General features: G+C 53.0%; 1 protein-coding gene across 2 annotated transcripts; it reads left to right on the top strand.

Moving 5' to 3' along the window:
- Positions 1-3,090: 3,090 nt before the first annotated feature.
- CPN2 (carboxypeptidase N subunit 2) lies at positions 3,091-13,460 on the top strand. 2 transcript variants are annotated; one of them, XM_008009559.3, is made up of 2 exons: positions 3,091-3,294; positions 11,337-13,460. In XM_008009559.3, the coding sequence occupies exon 2, from the start codon at positions 11,337-11,339 to the stop codon at positions 12,972-12,974; it is 1,638 nt and encodes a 545-aa protein (XP_008007750.3). In that variant the 5' UTR covers positions 3,091-3,294; the 3' UTR covers positions 12,975-13,460. The 2 variants fall into 2 exon arrangements, with proteins under 2 accessions (XP_008007750.3, XP_008007749.3); XM_008009558.3 differs by having other exon boundaries at positions 11,334-13,460.
- Positions 13,461-22,553: the final 9,093 nt, after the last annotated feature.

The following is a 22,553-nucleotide window of genomic DNA, read 5'->3' as shown; positions in this document are numbered from 1 at the left end:
CACACCTGTGGATTCTGCTCTTGCTGTGTTTGTGCAAGGTTGAACTGGACAGATCCTCACAGAACGCAGATTCTGGGCTGAGAATAGGCCTTTGGAAAGTGAGTGGGAGGCCAGGCGCGGTGGCTCACACCTGTAATCCCAGCACGTTGGGAGGCTGAGGTGGGTGGATCACCTGAGGTCAGGAGTTCAAGACCAGCCTGGCCAACATGGCAAAACCCCATCTCTAGTAAAAATACAAAAATTAGCTGGGCATAGTGGTGTGTGCCTGTAATCCCAGCTACTCAGGAGGCTGAGGCAAGATAATGGCTTGAACCTGGGAGGCAGAGCCGAGATGGCGCCACTGCACTCCATCCTGGGAGACAGTGCGAGACTCCATCTCCAAAAAAAAAAAAAAAAAAAGAAAAAGAAAAAGAGAAAAAAAAGAAAGAAAGAAAGAAAAGAAAATGAGTAGGGACCAAAAAGAAAATAACAAATGGTATCTATAGGCCACTGTGACTGGAAAAGACCTGAAGAATAAGTTCAACCCATTTTATAGATGAGGAAAAGGAGCTCAAGACAGGAAATGAATGTCCTATAGTCACCCCGTAAGCCAGTGGCTGAGCCAGCCCTGCAACCCAGGCCTCAGGCTCCCAGGCTAGTTCTTTTATGCCACCAGGAAGGCACTGACATTCAGTCAGCATTTGTTCAAAGCACACGCGTGTATGCACACACACACATGCACGCAGGCAGGTGGCAGGACTAGCTTGCACACCTCTGGACTCCGGTAAGTACTTAGCACCAGGCTCAGGAAGTTCCAGGCTCTCAAGCGACACTGTCTGAAGGAAGGTGACTCCCTCCAAGTGTCCAGGCATCCCCAGAACTCCCTCAGGCCTCTGGGTTCCAGGGGTGCCACAGCTGCTGGTGCAGGCCCAGCAGTTAAGAGAGGGGTGATCTGCTGTCCCTGTCCCTTTATCCCACGATTATACCCAGGAAAAGGGCTTCCAATCATATTTACCTGGACGCTTCTAGCGCCTTAGATCCCTTCTGCCAGGTGGAAGCCTGTCTTAGGAGATGAAGCCCGACAGGGGTCAGTCATGTTCACCATATTACAGGGCTGGGCCCCTTCGATGAGCGGGGCGGGGCTTGGTCCTTCCCTAGCCACTGAACCTTAGTACACTCAAACAACTTTCTGGAATTTTGGATAATGGGGAAAGGAGTTAGAATCTCCATCCCTTCTCTTTCAGAAAATTCTTGGAATTGTTTTATTTGTTTGTTTGAGGCAGAGTCTCATTCTGTTGCCAGGCTGGAGTGCAGTGGCGTGATCTCGGCTCACTGCAACCTCCGCCTCCCGGGTTCAACCGATTCTCCTGCCTCAGCCTCCCTAGTTACAGGCATGCACCACGATGCCCAGCTAATTTTTGTATTTTTAATAGAGACAGGGTTTCACCACGTTGGCCAGGATGGTCTCTATCTCCTGATCTCATGATCCGCCCGGCCTCCCAAAGTGTTGGGATTACAAGCGTGAGCCACCTCGCTTGGCCAATCCTTGGAATTTTAATGCAAGTCCCCTTCCACAGATGTTTCACCCTACACACACACACATGCTCTCTCTCTCTCTGTCTGTCTCTCTCTCTCTCCTACCTCCCCAGGCCTTCTGCCACACCCATTCCGCAGACCAGAATGCAGAGGCTTGTAGAGATTAAATCACTTGTCTAAGGACTGACTAGTTAGTTGAAGAGTCAGAATTCAAACCCAGATCTGTCCAATGCCAAATTTCTCTTGTTCACCAGGCCACGTTGACCAATGGACAAACGGTGTTGCTGGAGGTGAGTGTGGATGGCTTGAGAACCTTGAGTACAGGGCAGTGCCAGGCTCTTCCCAGACCTGCTTGTGAGTGCCCCCACGCAAGCCATTTTTCCCAGCCACTGTCCCGCCCTTGCCAGCCTGGGGGCCGCCGAGGGGGAGCTGGGAACACTTTGTTCACCGCCTTTCTCTATCTGAGAGGCTCCTGCTCTCCTCTGCCAGGTGCATTTGTGGTATATTGCCACTGAAACACACTTCCTTGCCACACCTTATTAGACCTTTGCAGTTTGGCTGATGCAATCAGCTCACGTGCAAAAGAAACATTATTTTGCACTCATAAAAAGCGTGAGATAAAAATACCACGCAATGAGTGAAAAAGCCATCAGTCTACTTTAAATGGTAGACTCCTGGCACTGAAACGATCTTAGATTTGCTCGTCCAGGTCACCCCTTCACCCTGCACACCTTCACACACCCACTCCTACGCTCTCACCACACACCCACACACCCTCACTCTCACACTCAGTGCACACTCACACCCACTCACCACACACCACACACACCCACACACCCTCACTTTCACATTCAGTGCATACACACACCCACTCACCACACACCACATACACCCCAACACACACACCTACTGCACACTCACACGCACCCACTCACCACACACCCCTACACCCACTCACATACACCCACTTACCCCACACCCACACACAGGCTCACCACACACCCCTACACCCACACACACATATACTCCTACACCCACTCACACACCCACTCACACACACCCACACGCACGCACTCACCACACACACACTTCGCATGTCCTGCAGCCCTGGTTCCACACCTCCAGAGACGGGAAACTCCCTCTCTTCCAAAGCGGCATCTTTCATCCTCGGACAGCCCTGAGTGTGTGAGCGCTGCTCTCCACATTGGGCCCCAATTCATCTCCCTATAGCTTTTCCCCCTTCTAACTCAGGAAGGGTTTAGAGAGTTCATTCATTAAACAAACACACACAAGACAAAGCAACAAATCCACAGCCCTCTTGGAATGCCTCCGGGCGCTGAGAGCAGAGCAGAGCAGGGGCCCGAGGCTGAGGGCAGGCTCCCAGTGCTTCTGCCTCTGCCCACAGGGGTGGGTGTGAACGTGGACCCCATCCCAGTCCTGACCAACCCAGCCGCCTGCGGGTGTCTCTAGGGCTTGCTGTGTCCCTGGGGTGCTGAAGGTACCAACCCTGCGACCTTGGTGGGATTTTGGCCCCACGAGGGCTCTGTAGGTGGGAGGAGTTCAGGGTCGTTTTGTAATCTTCAGAGGCCTTGCCAAGGCCCTCTCCCGTCCTGTGACCCTGGTGACATTCTGGGACGCTGGGGCCACGTGAGGGGAGGAACCACTGCCTGGAACTTTGATCAGCGCTGGGGCTGGATTGAGCTGACCACAGGCCACACCAGACTCCTCTCTGCTCCTCAGGAAGACAGGGCAGCCCAGCGCCACCCGCTCGGCCTCACGGTAGGCTCCTGGGCTCGCTAAAGGGCTCCTGGGTCTGCAGGGACATGGGGGCAGGAACGGGAACTTGCGGTCTCCCCGTTTCAGAGCGTTCCCCAGCTCCAGGCAGGCTGCAGTTCCAGGGGGCCCCTGCCCTGGGAGGAGAAGTCCCCTAGGTGCTCGGCCAGGGCGCTGCTGGGAAGAGGCAGGAGGCAGGTGGGGCGGGGGCGGGGGTTGTGAGATGAGAACCAGCCGGTCCCGGCCTGCAGGGAGCTAGTAGTGAGTAGAGGATAAGCAGGGTGACCAGATGTCCAGGTTGGCCTGGTTCTGCCTAGTTTATACTTGTCATCTTGGCATAACAATAATAAATAGTATTACTGATTATTTATTAATACTATATTAATACTAAATATTATTAATAAATATAATTATTATTGTTTTTCGAGATGGGGTCTTGTTATGTTGCTCAGGCTGGTCTTGAACTCCTGGCTTCAAGCGATCCTACCACCCAGCCTGCTCAGTAGCTGGGATGACAGCGCACACGCGGCACCCAGCTCAGGCCCGAGGATGACTAGCTCCTCGTTTCCCTCCCAGAAGCCTGCTGTCTCATATGATAAAGTTTACGGTCATATAAACCTGCAGGGAGCCACCTTTTATTGAATATTCAGTATTTGCCAGGCACTGTGTTAAGGGCTTTGTATTTACTCTCTTATTTAGCCTGTTTATTATCCAGTGGAGTGCTAATTTTAACCCTGAGGGCAGAGGTGATAATTAAGGGTGGAAAACCTGAGGCTTAGAGCCGTTGGAGTGATTTGCCCAAGCCCACATGGCTCGTAGGTGATGGCATCAGAATCTGATCCCAGTTTGTGGCACTGGCGGAGCCGACGTGTTTTCCCCTGCTACTAAGCAGGATGAGAGTCAGGCCTGAGATGCGAAGTCACTGACAGCCACCAAACACATTCCCTTCAATTCAGCACACAGAGCCTGGCTGCCTTCTCAGTGCCCAGCCCTGAGCCAGGTGCTGGGGTGCAGAGCTGCTTGCAGAGACGCCGCAGCAAGCCTGCAGTACCACGGGCTCACTCGGGTGGGTGCAACTGAATAGAAAACAGCGGAAGAGCGCAACATTCAACACAGTACAAGAGGGATCTGAGGACCCAAGAAAGGGTCGGGCGCGGTGGCTCACGCCTCTAATCCCAGCACTTTGGGAGACCAAGGCGGGTGGATCACCTGAGGTCAGGAGTTTGAGACCAGCCTGGCCAACATGGGGAAACCCCATCTCTACTAAAAATACAAAAATTAGCCAGATGTGGTGGCAGGTGCGTGTAATCCCAACTACTCGGGAGGCTGAGGCTGGAGAATCGCTTGAACCTGGGAGGCAGAGGTTGCAGTGAGCCGAGATGGCATCACTGCATTCTAGCCTGGGCGACAAGAGTGAGACTCTATCTCAAAAAAAAAAAAAAAAAAAAAGGATAGTCAAGGAAGGCTTCGTGGGGGAAGTGTGACTTCCACTGGCCTGAGAGGGTGGGTATAAATTGGGAGGGTCGCACAGTGCCCAGTTCACAACTGCCTCTTAGTTCAACCTGTCAGCTGTCGTCTCTTCCAGAAGCTAACACGGCTGATAGACAAGCTCCCCTGGGCCTTTGCAACATCACTGCCAGGAAGGAAAGAGTCAAGTAAGCCCCTACTATGTGTGTGGAACTGTGCTGTGCATTTTACACATTTATCTCGATATTTAGAATAAAATAGGTTTCAACCTCACCGCAAAAGTGATATGTTTCTTTCGTAAAAATGTGGAACATACATTTTTAAGCAGAAGGAAAAAATCAAAATCATCCACGATTCCCTTTTTCAGAAGTAATGACCACAATTTTTTTTTCCTTTGAGACAGAGTTTCATTCTTGTTGCCCAGGCTGGAGTGCAGTGGCGTGATCTCGACTTACCGCAACCTCTGCCTCCCGTGTTCTAGCGATTCTCCTGCCTCAGCCTCCTGAGTAGCTGGGATTACATGCGTGTGCCACCATGCCCAGTTAATTTTTGTATTTTTGGTAGAGACGGGGTTTCACCATGTTGTCCAGGCTGGTCTTGAACTCCTGATCTCAGGTGATCTGCCCGCCTTGGCCTCCCAAAATGCTGGGATCACAGGTGTGAACCACAGTGCCAGACCCCACCACAAATATTTGGTGCATAAGCTTCTATTGTGTTTTCTGTGCACAAATACACCTTAAAAATGGAAAAGTAGCATTCTGAGACTTCATATATTTCACTTAAGATATTGCAAACATCTTGTCAATAAATACACATCTGTAATAAATTTTCTTTTTGTTTAAAATTTTATTTTTTACTCTATTTTTTTTGAGACAAGGTCTCCCCCTGTCTCCCAGGCTGGAGTGCAGTAGAGCAATCACTGCTTACTGCAGCCTCGACCTCCCGGGCTCAAGCCATCCTCCCACCTCAGCCTCTCGAGTAGCTGAGACTACAAGCATGCACCACTATGCTTGGCTAATTTTTATAATTTTTTTGTAGAGATGAGCTGTTACCATGTTGCCCAGGCTGATTTCAAACTCCTGGCCTCAAGCGATCCTCCTGCCTCCGTTGCCCAAAGTGCTGGGATGACAGGCAGGAGCCACTGAACCCAGCCTGTAATATAGTTTTAAAGATAGCGGAGAAGGTTTCCATTATCTCCGTGTAGCATGATTCATGTAACCAATCCCTCATGTTGGACATTTAGGTTGTTTCTATTTTGTTGCTGTGGCCCGATGCCTGTTACCTCATTTAAGAGCCACAACAGCCCTAACAATGCTATGATTGAGGTATTATGATGGTTATTGTTATCGTGGTCGTTCTGGGTTTACAGACACCGAGGCTGGGGCTCTGAGAGGTGGCTTCACTCCCTGGGACACAACTGGGCCGCGGATGGGGTGGGCTGGCCAGGGCAGGAGCAGAGGCTGGGACCCGGCGCAAGCCCGACCGCCTCAGCCATTGGACTTATGTTGCTGGACTGAGAAGAGAGGGGACCAGGTTTGGGCAGCGGCAGGTCTTCTTGGAGGACCAGAAGAGGCAGCCAGGGACTCTGGACGAGTCTCAGAAGCCCCTCTTTGTGCTTCCAGCTGAGCTGGAGCCCAAGTGGCCAAATCCAGGCCCGCTGGCGAGGCAGACATCCGTGGAGCCAGCGTCGGGTAGCAGTCCCTGGGTGTCTGGGGCCAGGGTTCTAGGCCCCATTCTAGGTCCCATCCCCCTCTGGAAGAAGTGAGGCTTAGCTCTGTGGTGGATGACAGACTGGCTTGAGGCATGCACAGAGATGTACCCTCCCAAGAGCAATCTGAGGAAAGGAAGGAGCTCGTTTGCACCCAGCCAAACCCTCCCTATCCCCCCAAAAAAACCGTTTAAAAAGCCAGACTTCCTTGGCTTGCCGAAAGTGTGGAACATTTTTGTGGGCATTTGCTGGTCTTATTCCCAGACGAGGAGCAGAAGGCCTCTGGCTGCCGCCCCGCTGTGGCCCTTGGGGCCTCCACAGTTCCCAGGGAGGGGCGCTTCCGTCTCCAGAGGTCCCCAGTGACCTGCTTTCTTGAGGGCAGGCTGGGGAAGAGGCCCAAGTCCAAAGCCTCCCAGCCAGAGCCCTCAGAATCTGTGCTTCCCTAAACCTTCTAGCTCTTTCCCTTGGCTGGAGGAAAGCGCTAGGAGGAGTGCAGTGGAGCGGGGTCTCACTGGCCCACAGCGGGGTGGTTGGATGGTCTCATGGGTTTCTGCCTAGCGAACCCGTGACTGCTTCAGTACAGAGCTGGGGCTGCACTGCTCGGAATATCGGGGTCACTAACGTTGCCGAGCACTTGCCGTGTGCTAGGGCCTGAGCTTGGAGCTTTTCATGCATTTTCTCATTCCATCCTCACAACATCCCCACCAGGAAGGTAGTACTGTGCTCACTGTTTTGAAGAGAAGGAAAGCGAAACACAGAGAGGTTAAGCCATGCAGTCAAAGCCACAGAGCTAAGCTGGAGGGGAGTTAGGATTGAACCCAGGCTGTCTGACTCATCACCACTCCAGGGTGAGGTGAGGGGGCTCGGGCGGGGAGTGGACCGTCTGCGAATTGTCAGTGTTCTGTGCCCTCACTGTGAGGATCATCCCTGCCTCCCCGCCCCCTGCCCCAGTAGACCCAGGCAAGAGGGGTCTTGCCCTGAACTTAGAGGGCCCTGTTCTGGCCCTCCTCCCCCATGATACCACCCCCAAGAGGTGCCGACGGCACATGCCCATCTGGAGGCTGTGCCCCCATTTTAAACCACGCTCTGGGTACCCAGAACCCCAGTCTGTGTGGGCTGCCTCCCTGGGTCCATCTTCCCTAGGTTGACCATGCCCCAGAAGTGCACAGTCTTTGGCCTGTGGGGTGCCGAGGGGCGATGTGTGTGGGGTCTCCACTCACAGTGCAGGAGAGTCAGGGGAAAGAGAAGGGAACAGACAATGGGTGGAGTTCCAGGTAGACAATGTTCTCCCTGGGACCTGCAGATACGAGGAGAGGGCCTGCCCACACCACCCACTCCACTGCCCTGGGACAGAGCCTGGTGGTGTCATGGCAAGGACCCCGCAGAGCCCGGGCTGTCAGGACTGGCCCTGGCCCCTCGCTTCTGTGTGTGTGCCCTTGGGCCAGTCGCTGTAGCTCTGGGGGCCCCAGTCTCCCTGTCCTGGGCACTTCTAGGTTTGTGCTGAGGATCAAGATGTATGTGCGGGAGCTTTGGGAACCGGCAGGCGGAAACTGACCCCTCAGCCAAGCCCCCGCATCACCGAGATGTCTTTCCCTCTGCCTGCGTCTCCCGAGCCGTAGCTGATTTGCCTGCACTTGACTTTCTGTGCCACCAGTGCCATGGTTTTGATTCAAGGCTTGAATCCTAGAGCTCCTTCCTTTGTTGGAAATGTGTGAAGCACATTATTTCTAAATGACAGTGGATTAAAAGTGAGAGGCACAGACCCAGGGAAGCCAGGGAGCACTCAGCTTGCTCAGCAGAGAGGTATACTCCCCGCATCGGGCTTGAGCGTCCCACGGTGCAACTCCGGCTTTGGCCTGTTTTCCTGGCAGAAGTGATGAACAAAACCAGGAGATCTGGGCTCCACAAGCCAAGCCCTGCTGTGAAGAGCCCGGGGCCTTGCCTCACTCTCCCTGCGAGGAGGCCAGATGGTCTCGGGACCTGCAAGCCCCAGCATTGTCTGGCCCATCATTCCAGGGGAGTACTTTCTGGAAATAGCCTTTGAGAAACAATGACCAATGAGGCTAGCAAGGGAGGGGGACTGGCACCATGATGATATTGTGGCATGTTAAAAATAAGAACTCACCAGGCACAGTGGTGTACGCCTGTAGTCCCAGCCACTCTGGAGGCTGAGGCAGGAGGATCACTTACATCCGGGGGATTGAGGCTGCAGTGAGCTATGATCGTGCCACTGCATTCCAGCCTGGATAACAGAGTGAAGTTCTGCCTCAAAAAATAATAAAATTAAACACAATTGCTCCCCTCTTACTCTCGGGAGGAACCGAGGCAGATCTGGCAGCCTGGCTGGGGGTCACTCATTCTGGGGTTGCCCATCCCAGGGGAGGTGGCTCTGCCTCCCACACTGCTCTTCCCAGCCTTGGAGAGCTCCATTCACCAAAACCTGCCTGAGCCCAAAGGAAGTCACTGCTGCTCTGGGCATAGAGAGACGAGTACACAGAACAGACTGCCATGAAAACCCATCATTTCGGTGCCTATACTGAGTGTTAAAGTGGAGACACGTTCTCCAGGTCCTCCTTCCTAGGGTCCGGGGCGGCTTCCTTCAGGACCCCTAGGGGTTTTGTGTAGGTGCCTCAGGGGCAAGCCAGGTGCTAGTGGCAGCTGTGTGCCTGTGTGGTGTGTGTCGGGGGACAGTGGCTACCCCAATCCTCTTCAGTCAGGCCCACTGCTTTCTGTTTCTAGTCTCATGCTAGCTCTGTAGCTGAGGTCTAGGGACACAGACCCAGGAGGCACACGCTTGCCTGAGGCTTGTTCCATTCCCTCACATGTCCTAAGTGGCAGGGACATTTTCCTTTTCCTGGAAGAGGTGATTGCGGAAGTCAGATTCTATTTATTTATTTATGAGATGGAGTCCAGCGCCCAGGCTGGAGTGCAGTGGCACGATCTCGGCTCACTGCAACCTCTGCCACCTGGGTTCAAGCAATTCTCCTGCCTCGGCCTCCCGAGTAGCTGGGATTACAGATGTGTGCCACCACATCCGGCTAATTTTTGTAGTTTTTAGTAGAGACAGAGTCTCACCATCTTGGCCAGGCTGGTCTGGAACTCCTGACCTCATGATCCACCTGCCTTGGACTTTCAAAGTGCTGGGACTAGAGGTGGAGCTCTCCAGCCGCTCACACCAGGCGGGTGTACGCCCAGCCGCAGGAGTCAGATTCTAATCCCAGGCCAGCGGTTATTACTGGTAGAGACTTTCCTTACCACCTTCCCAAGCTCGCTTAGCTATGCATGCCTTAGCGCAGCCTAAAGGAAGGCGTGCATTTTCTCAGGGAGAAGTTGTTCCTTGTCTACTGATGAGGCAGAACATTCCTGGAAGGACTGAGAGTCACTGAGTGACTGAGCGGGAGAGTAAAGGGGGCTCCCCTAAGCACTGGGTCCTAAGCCTATGAGTTTAATGGGAGACCTTCAGCCAGAAGCAGAATCTCCAGGTGGAGGAGGCACCAGCAGGGGGCAGCAGAGAGACAGCCAGCCAAGAGGGCTTGGTACCCAGATTCTGCAACTGGGGAACCCCTTTCGCAGATCCCTTTTACTGAGAAGAAGTTAATTAAGAAAAATTAGGATTATTTGTGAGAGGGCTTCTTTCTTTTTTTAATTGTTGGTAAATTCAAGTGTATTTCGTCTAAAGAGCGTTTTGTTTTTAATTTGATTTTTTTTTTTTTTTTTTTGGTGTTCAAATAACCTTTTCTGTAGTGAGGTAGCTTGCAACCTTTAACGATAGTTAATGAGGTTGATTAATTACTCACTCTATGCCAGATCCTGATGTAAAACTGTTACCTATATCTACTCACTTAATCCCTAACAATTACCCTCACATGGTAGGGACTATTATAATCCCCACTGTACAGATAAGGAAACTGAAGCACTGATGGATTAAGCAACAAGCTCAAGGTCATGTAGCTGGAAAGCGATGGACCTAAGATTTGAACCCATGGAATTAAGAGCACTCCAAGCCATGTGAATAAGTGCTGTGCGTGGGAACAGTGGCGGCCTGGAGGGCACACACCCTCTAACAGGGCGGGGGCCACGAAGCCCCAGCTGGTCTTGCTACGTGGAAATGCGGGCCCACTGTCCCCAGTTCACTCTGAAACCTAGACCTTTACCGTGACGTTTTCCAATTTTTACATGTTGGCTACTGATTCATATATGAAAAATGTCACTGAGGAATGAAAAAAACATATTTGTGAGGTGCATCACCAATCTGTGACCTGTGAGTAGATGCTAGAAAATCTACTGTTTTTTTTTTTTTAAAAAAAGAAAATCTAAAGAATTTTGGAGAATTTTAAAGAAATCTACTGTTCTGTAGAATCCCCAGGTCTGGGGTCCTTCTGTCCACATGACGTTGGAACGCTCCTCGGGCCCCGCCGTGGAGGAGTGGGCACAGGTGGGCGGGGGGAGCGCATTTCAGCAGCAGTTCGAGGAGCCATCTCGTCTCTGTGGCTGCCCTCCCCCTCCACCAACTGTGCAAAGAGCAGGTGCCAGGATCTCCGCGTCATTTGGCTCTGATGTGTGCTGAGATATGGAAACTCAGGAAGAGTTATGGTCTAGGAACTTCCAACTCAGGAATAATCTGTCCATATCCTATATATTATCTTTGAAAATGCCACAATGCCCATGGTCTCCTTTTATGCCTCTCTTCCATGCCTTTTTGTCTCTTTTCCGCTTCTTTCCCCAATCTGGACAGAACACAGAAAGCCCCAAAGCCCTGTGTCTTTGTCCTGCCGCATGTTCGAGCTCGCGGTCCAGTGCCCTGGTCACTGTGCCGTGCTGTGTGATGATTAAGTTTCCCTTCCTGTTTTCTCTCCATCCTCGAATCTAGAAGATGCTCCCTGGAGCCTGGCTGCTCTGGGCCTCCCTCTTGCTCCTGGCCAGGCCTGCCCAGCCCTGCCCCGTGGGTTGCGACTGCTTTGTCCAGGAGGTGTTCTGCTCAGACGAGGAGCTGGCCGCCATCCCGCCGGACATCCCGCCATACACCACAAACATCATCTTTGTGGAGACCTCGTTCACTACGGTGGAAACCAGAGCCTTTGGCAGCAACCCCAACTTGACCAAGGTGGTCTTCCTCAACACTCAGCTCTGCCAGTTTAGGCCAGATGCCTTCGGGGGGCTGCCCAGGCTGGAGGACCTGGAGATCACAGGCAGCAGCTTCTTGAACCTCAGCGCCAACACCTTCTCCAACCTGACCTCGCTGGGCAAGCTCACCCTCAACTTCAACATGCTGGAGGCTCTGCTCGAGGGCCTCTTCCAGGACATGGCTGCCCTGGAGTCCCTCCACCTGCAGGGGAACCGGCTCCAGGCCCTGCCCAGGAGGCTCTTCCAGCCTCTGACCCATTTGAAGACACTCAACCTGGCCCAGAACCTCCTGGCCCAGCTCCCAGAGGAGCTGTTCCACCCACTCACCAGCCTGCAGACCCTGAAACTGAGCAACAACGCACTCTCTGGCCTCCCCCAGGGTGTGTTCGGCAGACTGGGCAGCCTGCAGGAGCTCTTCCTGGACAGCAACAAGATCTCGGAGCTGCCCCCTCGGGTGTTCTCCCAACTCTTCCGCCTGGAGAGGCTGTGGCTGCAGCACAATGCCATCACGCACCTGCCACTCTCCGTCTTCGCCTCCCTGGGGAATCTGACCTTTCTGAGCTTACAGGGGAACATGCTTCAGGCCCTGCCTGCTGGCCTCTTTGCCCACACCCCACACCTGGTCGGCCTGTCTCTGACCCATAACCAGCTGGAGACGCTCGCTGAGGGCGCCTTTGCCCACCTGTCCAACCTGCGTTCCCTCATGCTCTCATACAATGCCATTGCCCACCTCCCAGCTGGCATCTTCAGAGACCTGGAGGAGCTGGTCAAGCTCTACCTGAGCAGCAACAACCTGACAGCACTGCACCCAGCCCTCTTCCAGAACCTGTCCAAGCTGGAGCTGCTCAGCCTCTCCAAGAACCAGCTGACCACACTTCCAGAGGGCATCTTCGACACCAACTACAACCTGTTCAACCTGGCCCTGCACGGCAACCCCTGGCAGTGTGACTGCCACCTGGCCTACCTCTTCAACTGGCTGCAGCAGTACACCGACCGGCTCCTGAACATCCAGACCTACTGCGCCAGCCCTGCCTACCTCAAAGGCCAGGTGGTGCCCGCCTTGAATGAGAAGCAGCTGGTGTGTCCCATCACCCGGGACCGTCTGGGCTTCCAGGTCACATGGCTGGACGACAACAAGGCAGGGGGCAGCTGGCATCTGGCTGTGCCGGAAAGGGCAGCCCGGAGCCAGTGCACCTACAGCAACCCCGAGGGCACCGTGGTGCTCGCCTGTGACCAGGCCCAGTGTCGCTGGCTGAACGTCCAGCTGTCTCCTCGGCAGGGCTCCCTGGGACTGCTGTACAATGCTAGTCAGGAGTGGGACCTGAGGTCGAGCTGCGGTTCTCTGCGGCTCACCGTGTCTATTGAGGCTCGGGCAGCCGGGCCCTAGTAGCAGGGCATACAGGAGCTGGGGAAGGCGGCCTCTGGGGCCTGACCAGGCAACAGGTGGGGGCGGAGAGGAGCTGAGTCTCCAAAGCCTTGGCTTTTCACATGCAAGGGACAGGGTTGCACCCCCAAGATGAGGGAGTGGAGTCTGGTCTGCTCCACTAACCAGGGTCTCCTCCTCCCCCTCTTCCTTCATTGCTTCTCCCCGGAGTGTGTGGCCTAACAAGGCCATCCTTGTGCTTTGCAAAGCACCCTTGAAGGCTGCACCACGCCTGGAGAATAAAATATCCTCAGCCCTGTTGCCTCCCCATTATGTAACACCCACCCGCTCTCGCCCACACCTTGAGGTCTACTCACTGCATCCCAGAGATACAAAGTGGAGGCCACTGCCTTCTGACATCTGGCTCACAAGCCCGATGTCTGTTTCGGTGTCTCTCCCTGGAATTGTGTTTTAAATTGGTATAGAGAAATAAAGGATGTGACAGATGCAGAGATGATCAGAAAGCATAGGGGTAGGGTTCTGACTGGTGTGTGGGTGACCCTGTGGCCAGCACCCACCTCCACGCTGCGCCCAGGAGAAACTGAGATAAAACGAAGCCCCGGGAAGGGAAACGGCAGACGCTCGGCTTGTGACACAGAGCCCCCAGAGCGGAGGTGGGTTCGCCTGCTCAGCACACAGGACAGCTGCTGCTGAGGAGGAGGAAAAGGTTTGAGGTATAGGGGCAGCCTGGGCCGGCCGGGCGGCAGCTTCATTCTCACAGCAGCTGAGTACCAGCGGCTCACTCACTAGCGTTGTTCTCCCTTGTTTTCTCGTTTTTTTCTTTTTTGAGATGGAGTTTCGCTCTTGTTGCCCAGGCTGGAGTGCAGCGGTGCGATCTTGGCTCACTGCAGCCTCCACCTCCCATGTTCAAGCAGTTCTCCTGCCGCAGCCTCCCGAGTAGCTGGGATTACAGGCACCAGCCACCACACCCGGCTAATATTTGTAGTTTTAGTAGAGACGGTGTTTCATCACCATGTTGGTCAGGCTGGTCTCAAACTCCTGACCTCAGATGATCCACACGCCTCGGCCTCTCAAAGTGCTGGGATTACAGGCGTGAGCCACCGCACCCGGCCTCTTACCCAGCTCGGCCACCCCTGCAACCCTCCTGGGCCGCCTCCTGCAGCTTCATCTCAGGGATCGCTGCCCTCCCATGCCCTGGACAGCCTCCCATGCACCCCTGTGTGGATGCCTCTTCTTTGGTAATGAGCCCAGCTCTCCTCTGTGCTCAGCTCTTTTCAGACCCAGGCTGGTACCCCCTGCTCAGAGCCCCATGTCCTCCTGTTGACCACAGACACGTCTAGCAAGGCTCTGTCCCCTACTCCCCCTGATTCTCATCAGCGCATTGACCAGCCCAGGAGCTGGGCGTGTTCTCCACTCACTCCTCCCCTTCAGTCCTTAGAGCCAAGGAGTCCCGGAATGCTCAGGCTTCCAGCCTCTGAGCCTCCCTCTAGCCGCTCCTCCCCTTCTGCTCCCAGATGCTTTGTAGCCCCGGGCTGAGCCACCGCACAGCCTTCTGCCTGGCTTCCGGCTGTATTGTGGCTGGCCTGGGAAAAAGGCTCAGGCAGGGAGGGAGAAGGGAACCAGACGTACAGCAGGCCCCCAGGAGCTCCTGGCCACCGGGAGAAATCAGCCACATGGGATGAAAACACAAGGCAGAAAGAGGTCAGCACAGGCCAGTGTTGGGAAGTTCAGAGGAGGCGAAGCGGCGGGAAGCACTGGCCACGAGAAAGGCTGCATTGGATCTTGGGCCTTAAGAAGGGCTCCGGGTAGAGCTGGAAACTTGTGCAAGAAGAGCCTGAGCTAAGGGATGAGGAGGGCAAGGACAAGGGGTCAGGGCTGTGGAGGGGGGACGAGGAGGAAGACATAAGGCTGGAAGCCCAGATGGAGCTGATTCTGCAGGGCCCTGGGGTGGAGGGAGGAGTGTGTGTGTTGATGAACGGGGCCCCAGGCAGTTACTGAAGGTCATGCAGAAGAGGGACGTCATGCAGAAGAGGGGGCAAGACTCCCAAATTCACTTGGTTTAAGAATGACCTTGCCCAGACCCTTCCAAGACTGGGGATCTTGGCCGTGGGCTCTGGCTCCCGCCTGGATGTGTTGCCACTCTCTGGGAAAGTGACTCCATGTCTAGCACGTAGCAGGAGCTGAAATCCCCATCGCCCGAACTCCTGTCTGAGCAACAGACATGTACTGTCCGCGGGCAGGGATAAAGGGATAGGAAAATCCAGCAGACATTTCTCTCAATTAAATTTTCCCCTCAAAACATAACCCTGCGTTAAATTACAACATCAGAATTTTTCTGTGCCAGATGATGTTGGGGAAACAGCATGGCCAACAGCCAGCTCAGGCCGAGGAGAGATGGGCGAAGAAGCATCTCCCAGTGTGCCCTGCTTCCTAGGGCGCCTCATGCCCCGTCTCCTGGTGATGTATCTGATCTGGCCCAACAGTAACGTTTTCCATGGGTTCTGGACTAGAACTCAGCACACGCGGCTCCCATACTGCTTTTCTTTTCTTTTTTTTTGAGACAGAGTTTCACTCTTGTTGCCCAGGCTGGAGTGCAATGGCGTGATCTCAGCTCACCGCAACCTCCACCTCTCGGGTCCCAGGACAAGCAGTTCTCCTGCCTCAGCCTCCTGAGTAGCTGGGATTACAGGCACGTGCCACCACACTCAGCTAATTTTTTTTTTTTTTTTTTTTTTTGTATTTTTAGTAGAGACAGGGTTCCACCGTGTTGGCCAGGCTGGTCTCGAACTCCTGACCTCGTGATCCGCCCGCCTCAGCCTCCCAAAGTGCTAAGATTACAGGCGTGAACCACCGCACCCGGCACCCACACCTCTTTTCTTCACATTCTTCAGCCTTTGGCAAATTACAGCTCCTCTCGGGGCCCCAGTTTCCTCCTCTATATAAGGAGATTGGCTCTCAATGCTGGTTGAACCCTTGGGGAGGCTTTTAAAAACCGGTAATGACAAAAAGCAAAACGCCGGTGCCTGGGGCCCCATTTTCTGAGATTCTGATTCAATTAGCCAGAATCTCTGGTGGTCGTGTGACCAGAAAAGGGTCTCAATCCAGACCCCGAAAGAGGGTTCCTGGATCTCACGCAGGAAGGAGTTCAAGGCAAGTCACTGAGTGCAGTGAGAAGAGACATTTTATTGAAAGCTACTCCCTTACAGGGCAGGGCGTCTTCAGAAGGCCTTTAAGTTTTTCTTATACAGGGGCCTTGTCTATGAAAGATTAAACTCAGCTGTGACTACATGTGGATGGCTGATACCACATGACAACATTTATTATTTTATTGATTTAAAGGAAACGATCCTTGACATTCAGCATATGTAAGCACATCAAAGCATAACTATAATTTTCCTGAAAGCGTATATTGCTATGGGTGTTGACGAAAAGAGTCAGACTCTGTGAAATATTTTAAGAGATTTATTCTGAGCCGAATATGAGTGACCATGGCTCATGACACAGCCCTCAGGAGGTCCCGAGAACGTGCCCAAGGTGGTCTGGCGCAGCTTGGTTTCATACATTTTAGGGAGGCAGGAGACATCAGTCAGACACATTTAAGAAATACATTGGTTTGGTTCAGAAAGGCAGGACAACTCGAAGCCGGCGGGGGGCTTCCAGGCTGTAGGTAAATTTAAACATTTTCTGGTTGACAATTGGTTGAGTTTAGCTGAAGACCTGGGATCAATGGAAAGGAATGTTCAGGTGAGAATAAGGATTATGGAGACCAAGTTTTATAGTGCAGAGGAAGCCCTCAGCGGACTTCAGAGAGAGAGAGAGCAGGTTATAAAATGTTTCTTATCGTACCTAAAAGGGTGCCTGGCTCTTAGTTGATGATCTCCTGGATCTGGAAAGAAAGGAAGGAAAACAAATGGGAAAGGGATTCTCTATAGGACATGGATTTTCCCACAAGAGACTCTGCAGGGCAATTTCGAGGCAGGGCACGGAAATATATTTTGGGGGTTAAATATTTTTTCCTGATTATGCCATAATCAGATTAAAAAGTAAGTCACGATATACAGGGTCAAATAAAACCCATCTGATGAGAATTTATGATTTGTAAGGCGCAACTCCCCAGACCCCTTAGGTAGGAATTTGGGGAAGACGAAAAATCAGAGCTTAGTCCTCATGGGTACTGGGAACCTGGACGCTCTGTGGTTGGAGGAGTTTGTCCTTGCATCCTTGCAGGCCATTGCTGAGCTGCTTCCTTAGCTCTAAACATCTTAGGACCATGGGTCATGATTGGCAAGGAATGTGCCTTGCTAGCTTCAAGATGGAGTTGATTTTCAGATGATCTTACTCTGTCTCTTTTAGGCTCTTGCTTGTCTAACACTGGGGTTACCCAGATATCGTTTTGTTTAAGTCTCCCCCAGCGATTCTAACACATGGCCAGGGTTGAAAATTTAGGGCAGAATTTTGTCTCTGGTACACTGAACCAGGGCTAGGTTCAGTGTAATTTGCACTGGGCAATGCTAGTCTGCTCTGGATGAATTCATGAATCACAAGTGACAAACATCACGTATAAAAATATTGCATGGATTTTATTTTTCTTTCTGGTTGATGTTTTTAATTTTTTTTTTTTTTTTTTTGAGATGGAGTCTCGTTCTGTCACCCAGGCTGGAGTGCAGTGGCACGATCTTGGCTCACTGCAACCTCCACCTCCCTGGTTCAAGCAATTCCCCTGCTTCAGCCTCCTGAGTAGCTGGGATTACAGGCATATGCCACCACGCCCGGCTAATTTTTATTTTTTATTTTTTTGTATTTTTAGTAGAGATGGGGTTTTGCCATGTTGGCCAGGCTGGTCATGGACTGGCCTCAGGCAATCTGCTCACCTCGGCCTCCCAAAGTGCTGGGATTCCAGGCATGAGCCACCAGGCCCAGCCGATGTTTTTAATTTTATCAGCATTGGTGCTCTCATAAATCTTGCATTTTTGAAGAAACAGCAGCTGGGGGTGCACTCTGCCTTGCTTTTTTTTTTTTTTTGTCTTTTTTTAGATGGAGTCTCCCTCTGTCGCCAGGCTGGAGTGCAGTGGTGCAATCTTGGCTCACTGCAACCTCTGCCTCCAGGGTTCAAGCGATTCTCCTGCCTCAGCCTCCCAAGTAGCTGGGACTACAGACACGTGCCACCATGCCCAGCTAATTTTTGTATTTTTAGTAGAGAGGGGGTTTCAACATGTTGGCCAGGATAGTCTTGATCTCTTGATCTCGTGATAGTCTTGACCACGTGATCCGTCCGCCTGGGCCTCCCAAAGTGCTGGGATTACAGGCCTGAGCCAGCGCGCCCGGCCTGCCTGTTTCTTACAGTAAAGGATGGCTAAGTCGTTCCAAAGCTCCTCCTTCCAGCAGGCGGGACTCCTTTCCAGGAAGCTTTGAATGTTGTACCTTCTTTAGTGATGTCCTGCTACTTGCCAGCCATGCAACCCTGGGCAAGTTACTCAGCTGTCTGTGGCTCAGTGTCCTCACCACACTTTTATCACATAGCACCCACTTTACAGTGTTATTGGTGAAGATAAAATCAATGCATCCATACAAACTACCCACAACAGTGACACATGGTACATTCTCCAAAATTGTTATCGTGCATTATTATTTTTGTTAGTATCATTCTAGAGAGAACTGTGGGTGTGGGTGCGGACGGGGTAGGCAAGTACCGGCCAATTGTTTTGCCTGTTCCCGTTGATCTGTTTCCGGAAGAACATTAAAACCGCTGTTTATATATCAGAATCACATTGTTTGGGAGGACTGGAAATGCAATTGACACAATTGTTCAGTGCTAACAGTGGATAGTGGAAAACCGGACGGTGCCCTCAGAGATTAGACAGTCTAGCGCGATGCGAGTCCAAGGACGAATGCTTTCCGGCACCCTCAGCCTGCTTCCACCACGCGCGCACCTGCAAGCATTTTAAGTCTGCGCCTGCAAGGGTCCCGAGCCCGGTCTCGGAGCGCCCCCTTGTGGTCTCACGGAAGAACGCGCCCCGGGCCGACGTGGAGGGTGAGCGAGGGGCTCGCCCAGCTCCGCTCGCAGGCGCCGCGCGGTACCTTATTCCGGGAAAGTCAGAACCGGGTCCCCCAGAAGGGACACGGGCACATTGACTCGGTGACCCGGGGGATACTTGCCGGCGTGCATGCCGAGCCGTCACAACGTCTGTCTCCTGCACGCGTGAAAAAGCGCCAGGTTCGCTTAGTGCGGTTCACCGAGGAGCGGCCGGGCGGAGGCGAGTCCGCCCTCCACCCGGTGGGGCTGCGAAGCGTTGGGGCGCTCCGGCTCGTTCCCGCGCTGCCACGTCCTGCACAGTGAGTCGTCCCGTGCCCTCCGCGACTTCCAGGCGTCCCCTGCGACCTCCAGAGGCCGATGTGGTGCGGACCCCATGCGCGAGGATCTCAGCGGGGAGCCTCCTGCTGCCACCTGCAGCCACGTGGACGCGCGGTTCAGGACCGCACCTGGCAACGTGCACCGTGGGAAGACTGGGCTTTGTTGTCTTTGGGATTTTATCAAGAGTTGTTCAGCACTTTGGCAATCTTTTTTCCCTAGGCCATGCTTAGCCCTGATTTCAAACTGTCAAACACGGACAAAAATGCATCCTTTACTCATTGTGAGTGAAAGCGACTTCCAGTCTGTCAGTGAGGTCTTGGCCAAACATTCCACATGGAAGCGAATTCTTTTATTACAAGTTGTCTTTGACTTCGAGTTAATATTACAGATAGAAGGTTTTATTTTTAAATTCCCTGCGAGGTTTGATGATATTATCTGTGAAGTTGTTCTTCAGGAGACTAAAGCAGGTGTTACAAATGATTTGCCATGAAATCATTAGGTCTGTGGGGGTGGGGTTCAGAGTTCAAAGTAGCAGAAGGAGCAAAACCGCATGGACTTCATCAAAGGAGGCCTGCTGGCGTTTTCTGGCCCTGTTTTCCTCCTGGGGTGGAGGCTATGGGTGTGAGGCTCCCTTTCCCACCGTGGCGTGAGAGATCCTTTAGCAGAGAAGCTTTGTAAAGGGGAGTAGAGATTCCAGTTGCATTTGGAGGGAGAGGACAGATTCGTGTATTAGTCTGTTCTCCAGAGAAAAAGAACCAACAAGAGATGATGGGATGACGGATAGATAGGAATTGGCTCATGCAATGGCAGAGGCTGAGCGATCTCAGGTTCTGTAAGCTGGAGACCCAGGGAAACTGGTGGTGTAATTCCATCCAAGGCCCAAGTCCTGAAAACCAGGGGAACTGATGATATAAGTCCTAGTGCAAAGGCAGGAGATGAGATGTCCCAGCTCCAGCAGTGAGGCAGGAAGACGCGGGGCAGTTCCTCCTTCCTCTGCCTTTTTGTTCACTCAGGTCCTCCGTGGATTGGATGGTGCCTGCCCTGGCTGGGGAGCAGAGCTGCTGTGCTGAGTCCACCATTCCAAATGTCAACGTCATCGGGAAACGCCCTCAGAGACACACCTGGGAACGGTGTGTCATCAGGTTACCCTGTGGCTTACTCAGGTTGACACCTAAAATTGACCATCACAGTTAGGAAGCCTGATGTGTGGCACCTGCTCTGCCTCACTTGCGATCTGTGCCTGTGAACAAGCCACTCCCCCGCTCTCCAGGCCTCAAAATCTTTACTGAGTAACTAGGAGCTGAAAGCCTGGGTGGACGTGTGGATGCCCCACCTCCTGCTCCAGCCATCCTGAGGTGTGCCACCTCTCTGGCAGGCACCCACCCCCTCACTTGGCCTGAAGGATGGTGGGCACCTCCCCAGGGTGGGGCCCAGCCAGAGCCCAAACTGTCAGCACTCTGGGGGCAGCAGAACCCCTTGGCCGCCACTCAGGGCAGACTGCAGCCATCTAGCCTGGCCCCTCAAGAACCTTCTCTGCTCTCTCCTTGCCCACTGGTTGTGCTCAGTGATGATGAACTCACTCCCTCTCTGTGCAGCCCAGCCTTCCCTGGGCAGGCCTCCCTGTAACATTCCCGCTGGCCCTGGGCAAGTGGACACCCCTGTCCCCAAACAGCCCTTCAGAAGTGGAAGCAGTCTTTGTGATGCTCAGCCAGTCCTCCTGGCCCCAGTCTAAACAGCGCCAGGAGCCGCTTCTCACAAGTAGTTGCTCACACAACGCAGAGCCTTCCCTTCCACCATCTGTGTGCCGTAGACGCTGGGATTGCGGGCCATCGTGAAGGATGTGCTTCCTTGCAGGGCTGGGGATCCGGGGCTGAGGTCTCACGGTAGCTGGGAAGCCTTTTTCCTGGCAGTTTTCATCCATCGCTGAATCCAGGGATCTTTCTATTTTTTTTTTCTTTTGACTCTGTGGCTGGCCTGCCTGTGTCCTTTGATTCCAGTCCTGTAGGATGGATTATTCCAGCAACAGCCTTTGCAAGATTTCTTCGCCACGCTGGCTGTCATGGAAATTTGAAAGACTATGGAGTCGGCCTTCAGAGAACTATTTCCTGGTCATGGACATTCCTGTGATTGGATGGGGAGCTTAATACTCCTGCAAGGTTGAAAAAGTGGCCTGTGCAGGCTCTGGCTAAGCCCTTTGAAGCAGACGTTCTACTAATCCGGAAGGCCTGTTGTGCTTAGGGGTCTCTGGAGATGGGCTACCAAGGGGCTCGGACACCACCTTGCCCGCTGCAGAAATGAAAATCCAGTCTTCGGAATGACAGGTGAATCCAAAGAAGAGACCATTTGATAACCTTGAGAGTTGCTGAAACTTCCTAAGCAATACTGACATTTCTTTCCTGCCCAAGGGACAAGGTACCAGCCGACCCTGGTACACTTGGCTGAAAGAGACTAGAATTAGATATTACCCCTCAGGATTCTGGACAACCTGTGTACCTGGTTGAACCGAGCATTCAGAGCAATGGGAACTTTTCCCAGAAATGCCTTGAATTGGAAATGATGACTTTGGAAAGCAATCTCCCTGGGAAGCTTCCCTCTTATGTCTTCTTTGGGCCAGTCAGTGGCACACAGGGGAAACTCAGTTCAATGAACTGGCCCAGGCCAGTTCTGCAAGCCTGCTCTTCCGGGAGCAGGGCCCAGCTGGAACAGATCCAAGCTTCTGCCAGGCACCCCTCCACCAAGAGGCTGAGTAGTTTTCATACCCAGATTTCAGTTCTTCCTTGGAGAATCATGGGTTTGGGAAACTCACATATTTCAGCATGGAGGCCAATTACATCTCCTCTTTAAAGGATGATGCATTTTCTTCTTTTGCAAACCTTTTTGGAATCTCTCCCTGGAGCCATCAAGTGGTAAGCTTGTCTCAGGGCCTTCTGCATCCCCAGCCAAGCTCTCATCCATGAGATTCCTTCTCAGGTGACCTCAGAGGATTCCCATGTGGGTGAAGTTGTCATCATCTCACTGCCACTCTGTGCAACAGCTGAAATTCGCCGAAGGGCCCTGCTTTGCTTACAGCCAACCCTGCTGAGGCTTCGCCACCCTCAGGAGCATCGAGTGTCATTGAGGCCACTGAGCTCCATGACCACACTCTCAACCTGCCAACCTCTCTGCAGCCAACGATACTCAGCCTGCAGCCACACCCCCGTCAACCTCCTGTGTGCACACCAGCCCTCGAT

Source organism: Chlorocebus sabaeus, chromosome 15 (assembly GCF_047675955.1).
Source record: "Chlorocebus sabaeus isolate Y175 chromosome 15, mChlSab1.0.hap1, whole genome shotgun sequence".
NCBI classification, from domain to species: Eukaryota; Metazoa; Chordata; class Mammalia; order Primates; family Cercopithecidae; genus Chlorocebus; species Chlorocebus sabaeus.
This window is presented reverse-complemented; position numbering and strand designations above follow the sequence as displayed.

What these genes read in the sequence shown, in the direction of transcription:
- CPN2 (XM_008009559.3), top strand. Translation starts at nt 11,337, where the DNA reads ATGCTCCCTGGAGCCTGGCTGCTCTGGGCCTCCCTCTTGCTCCTGGCC.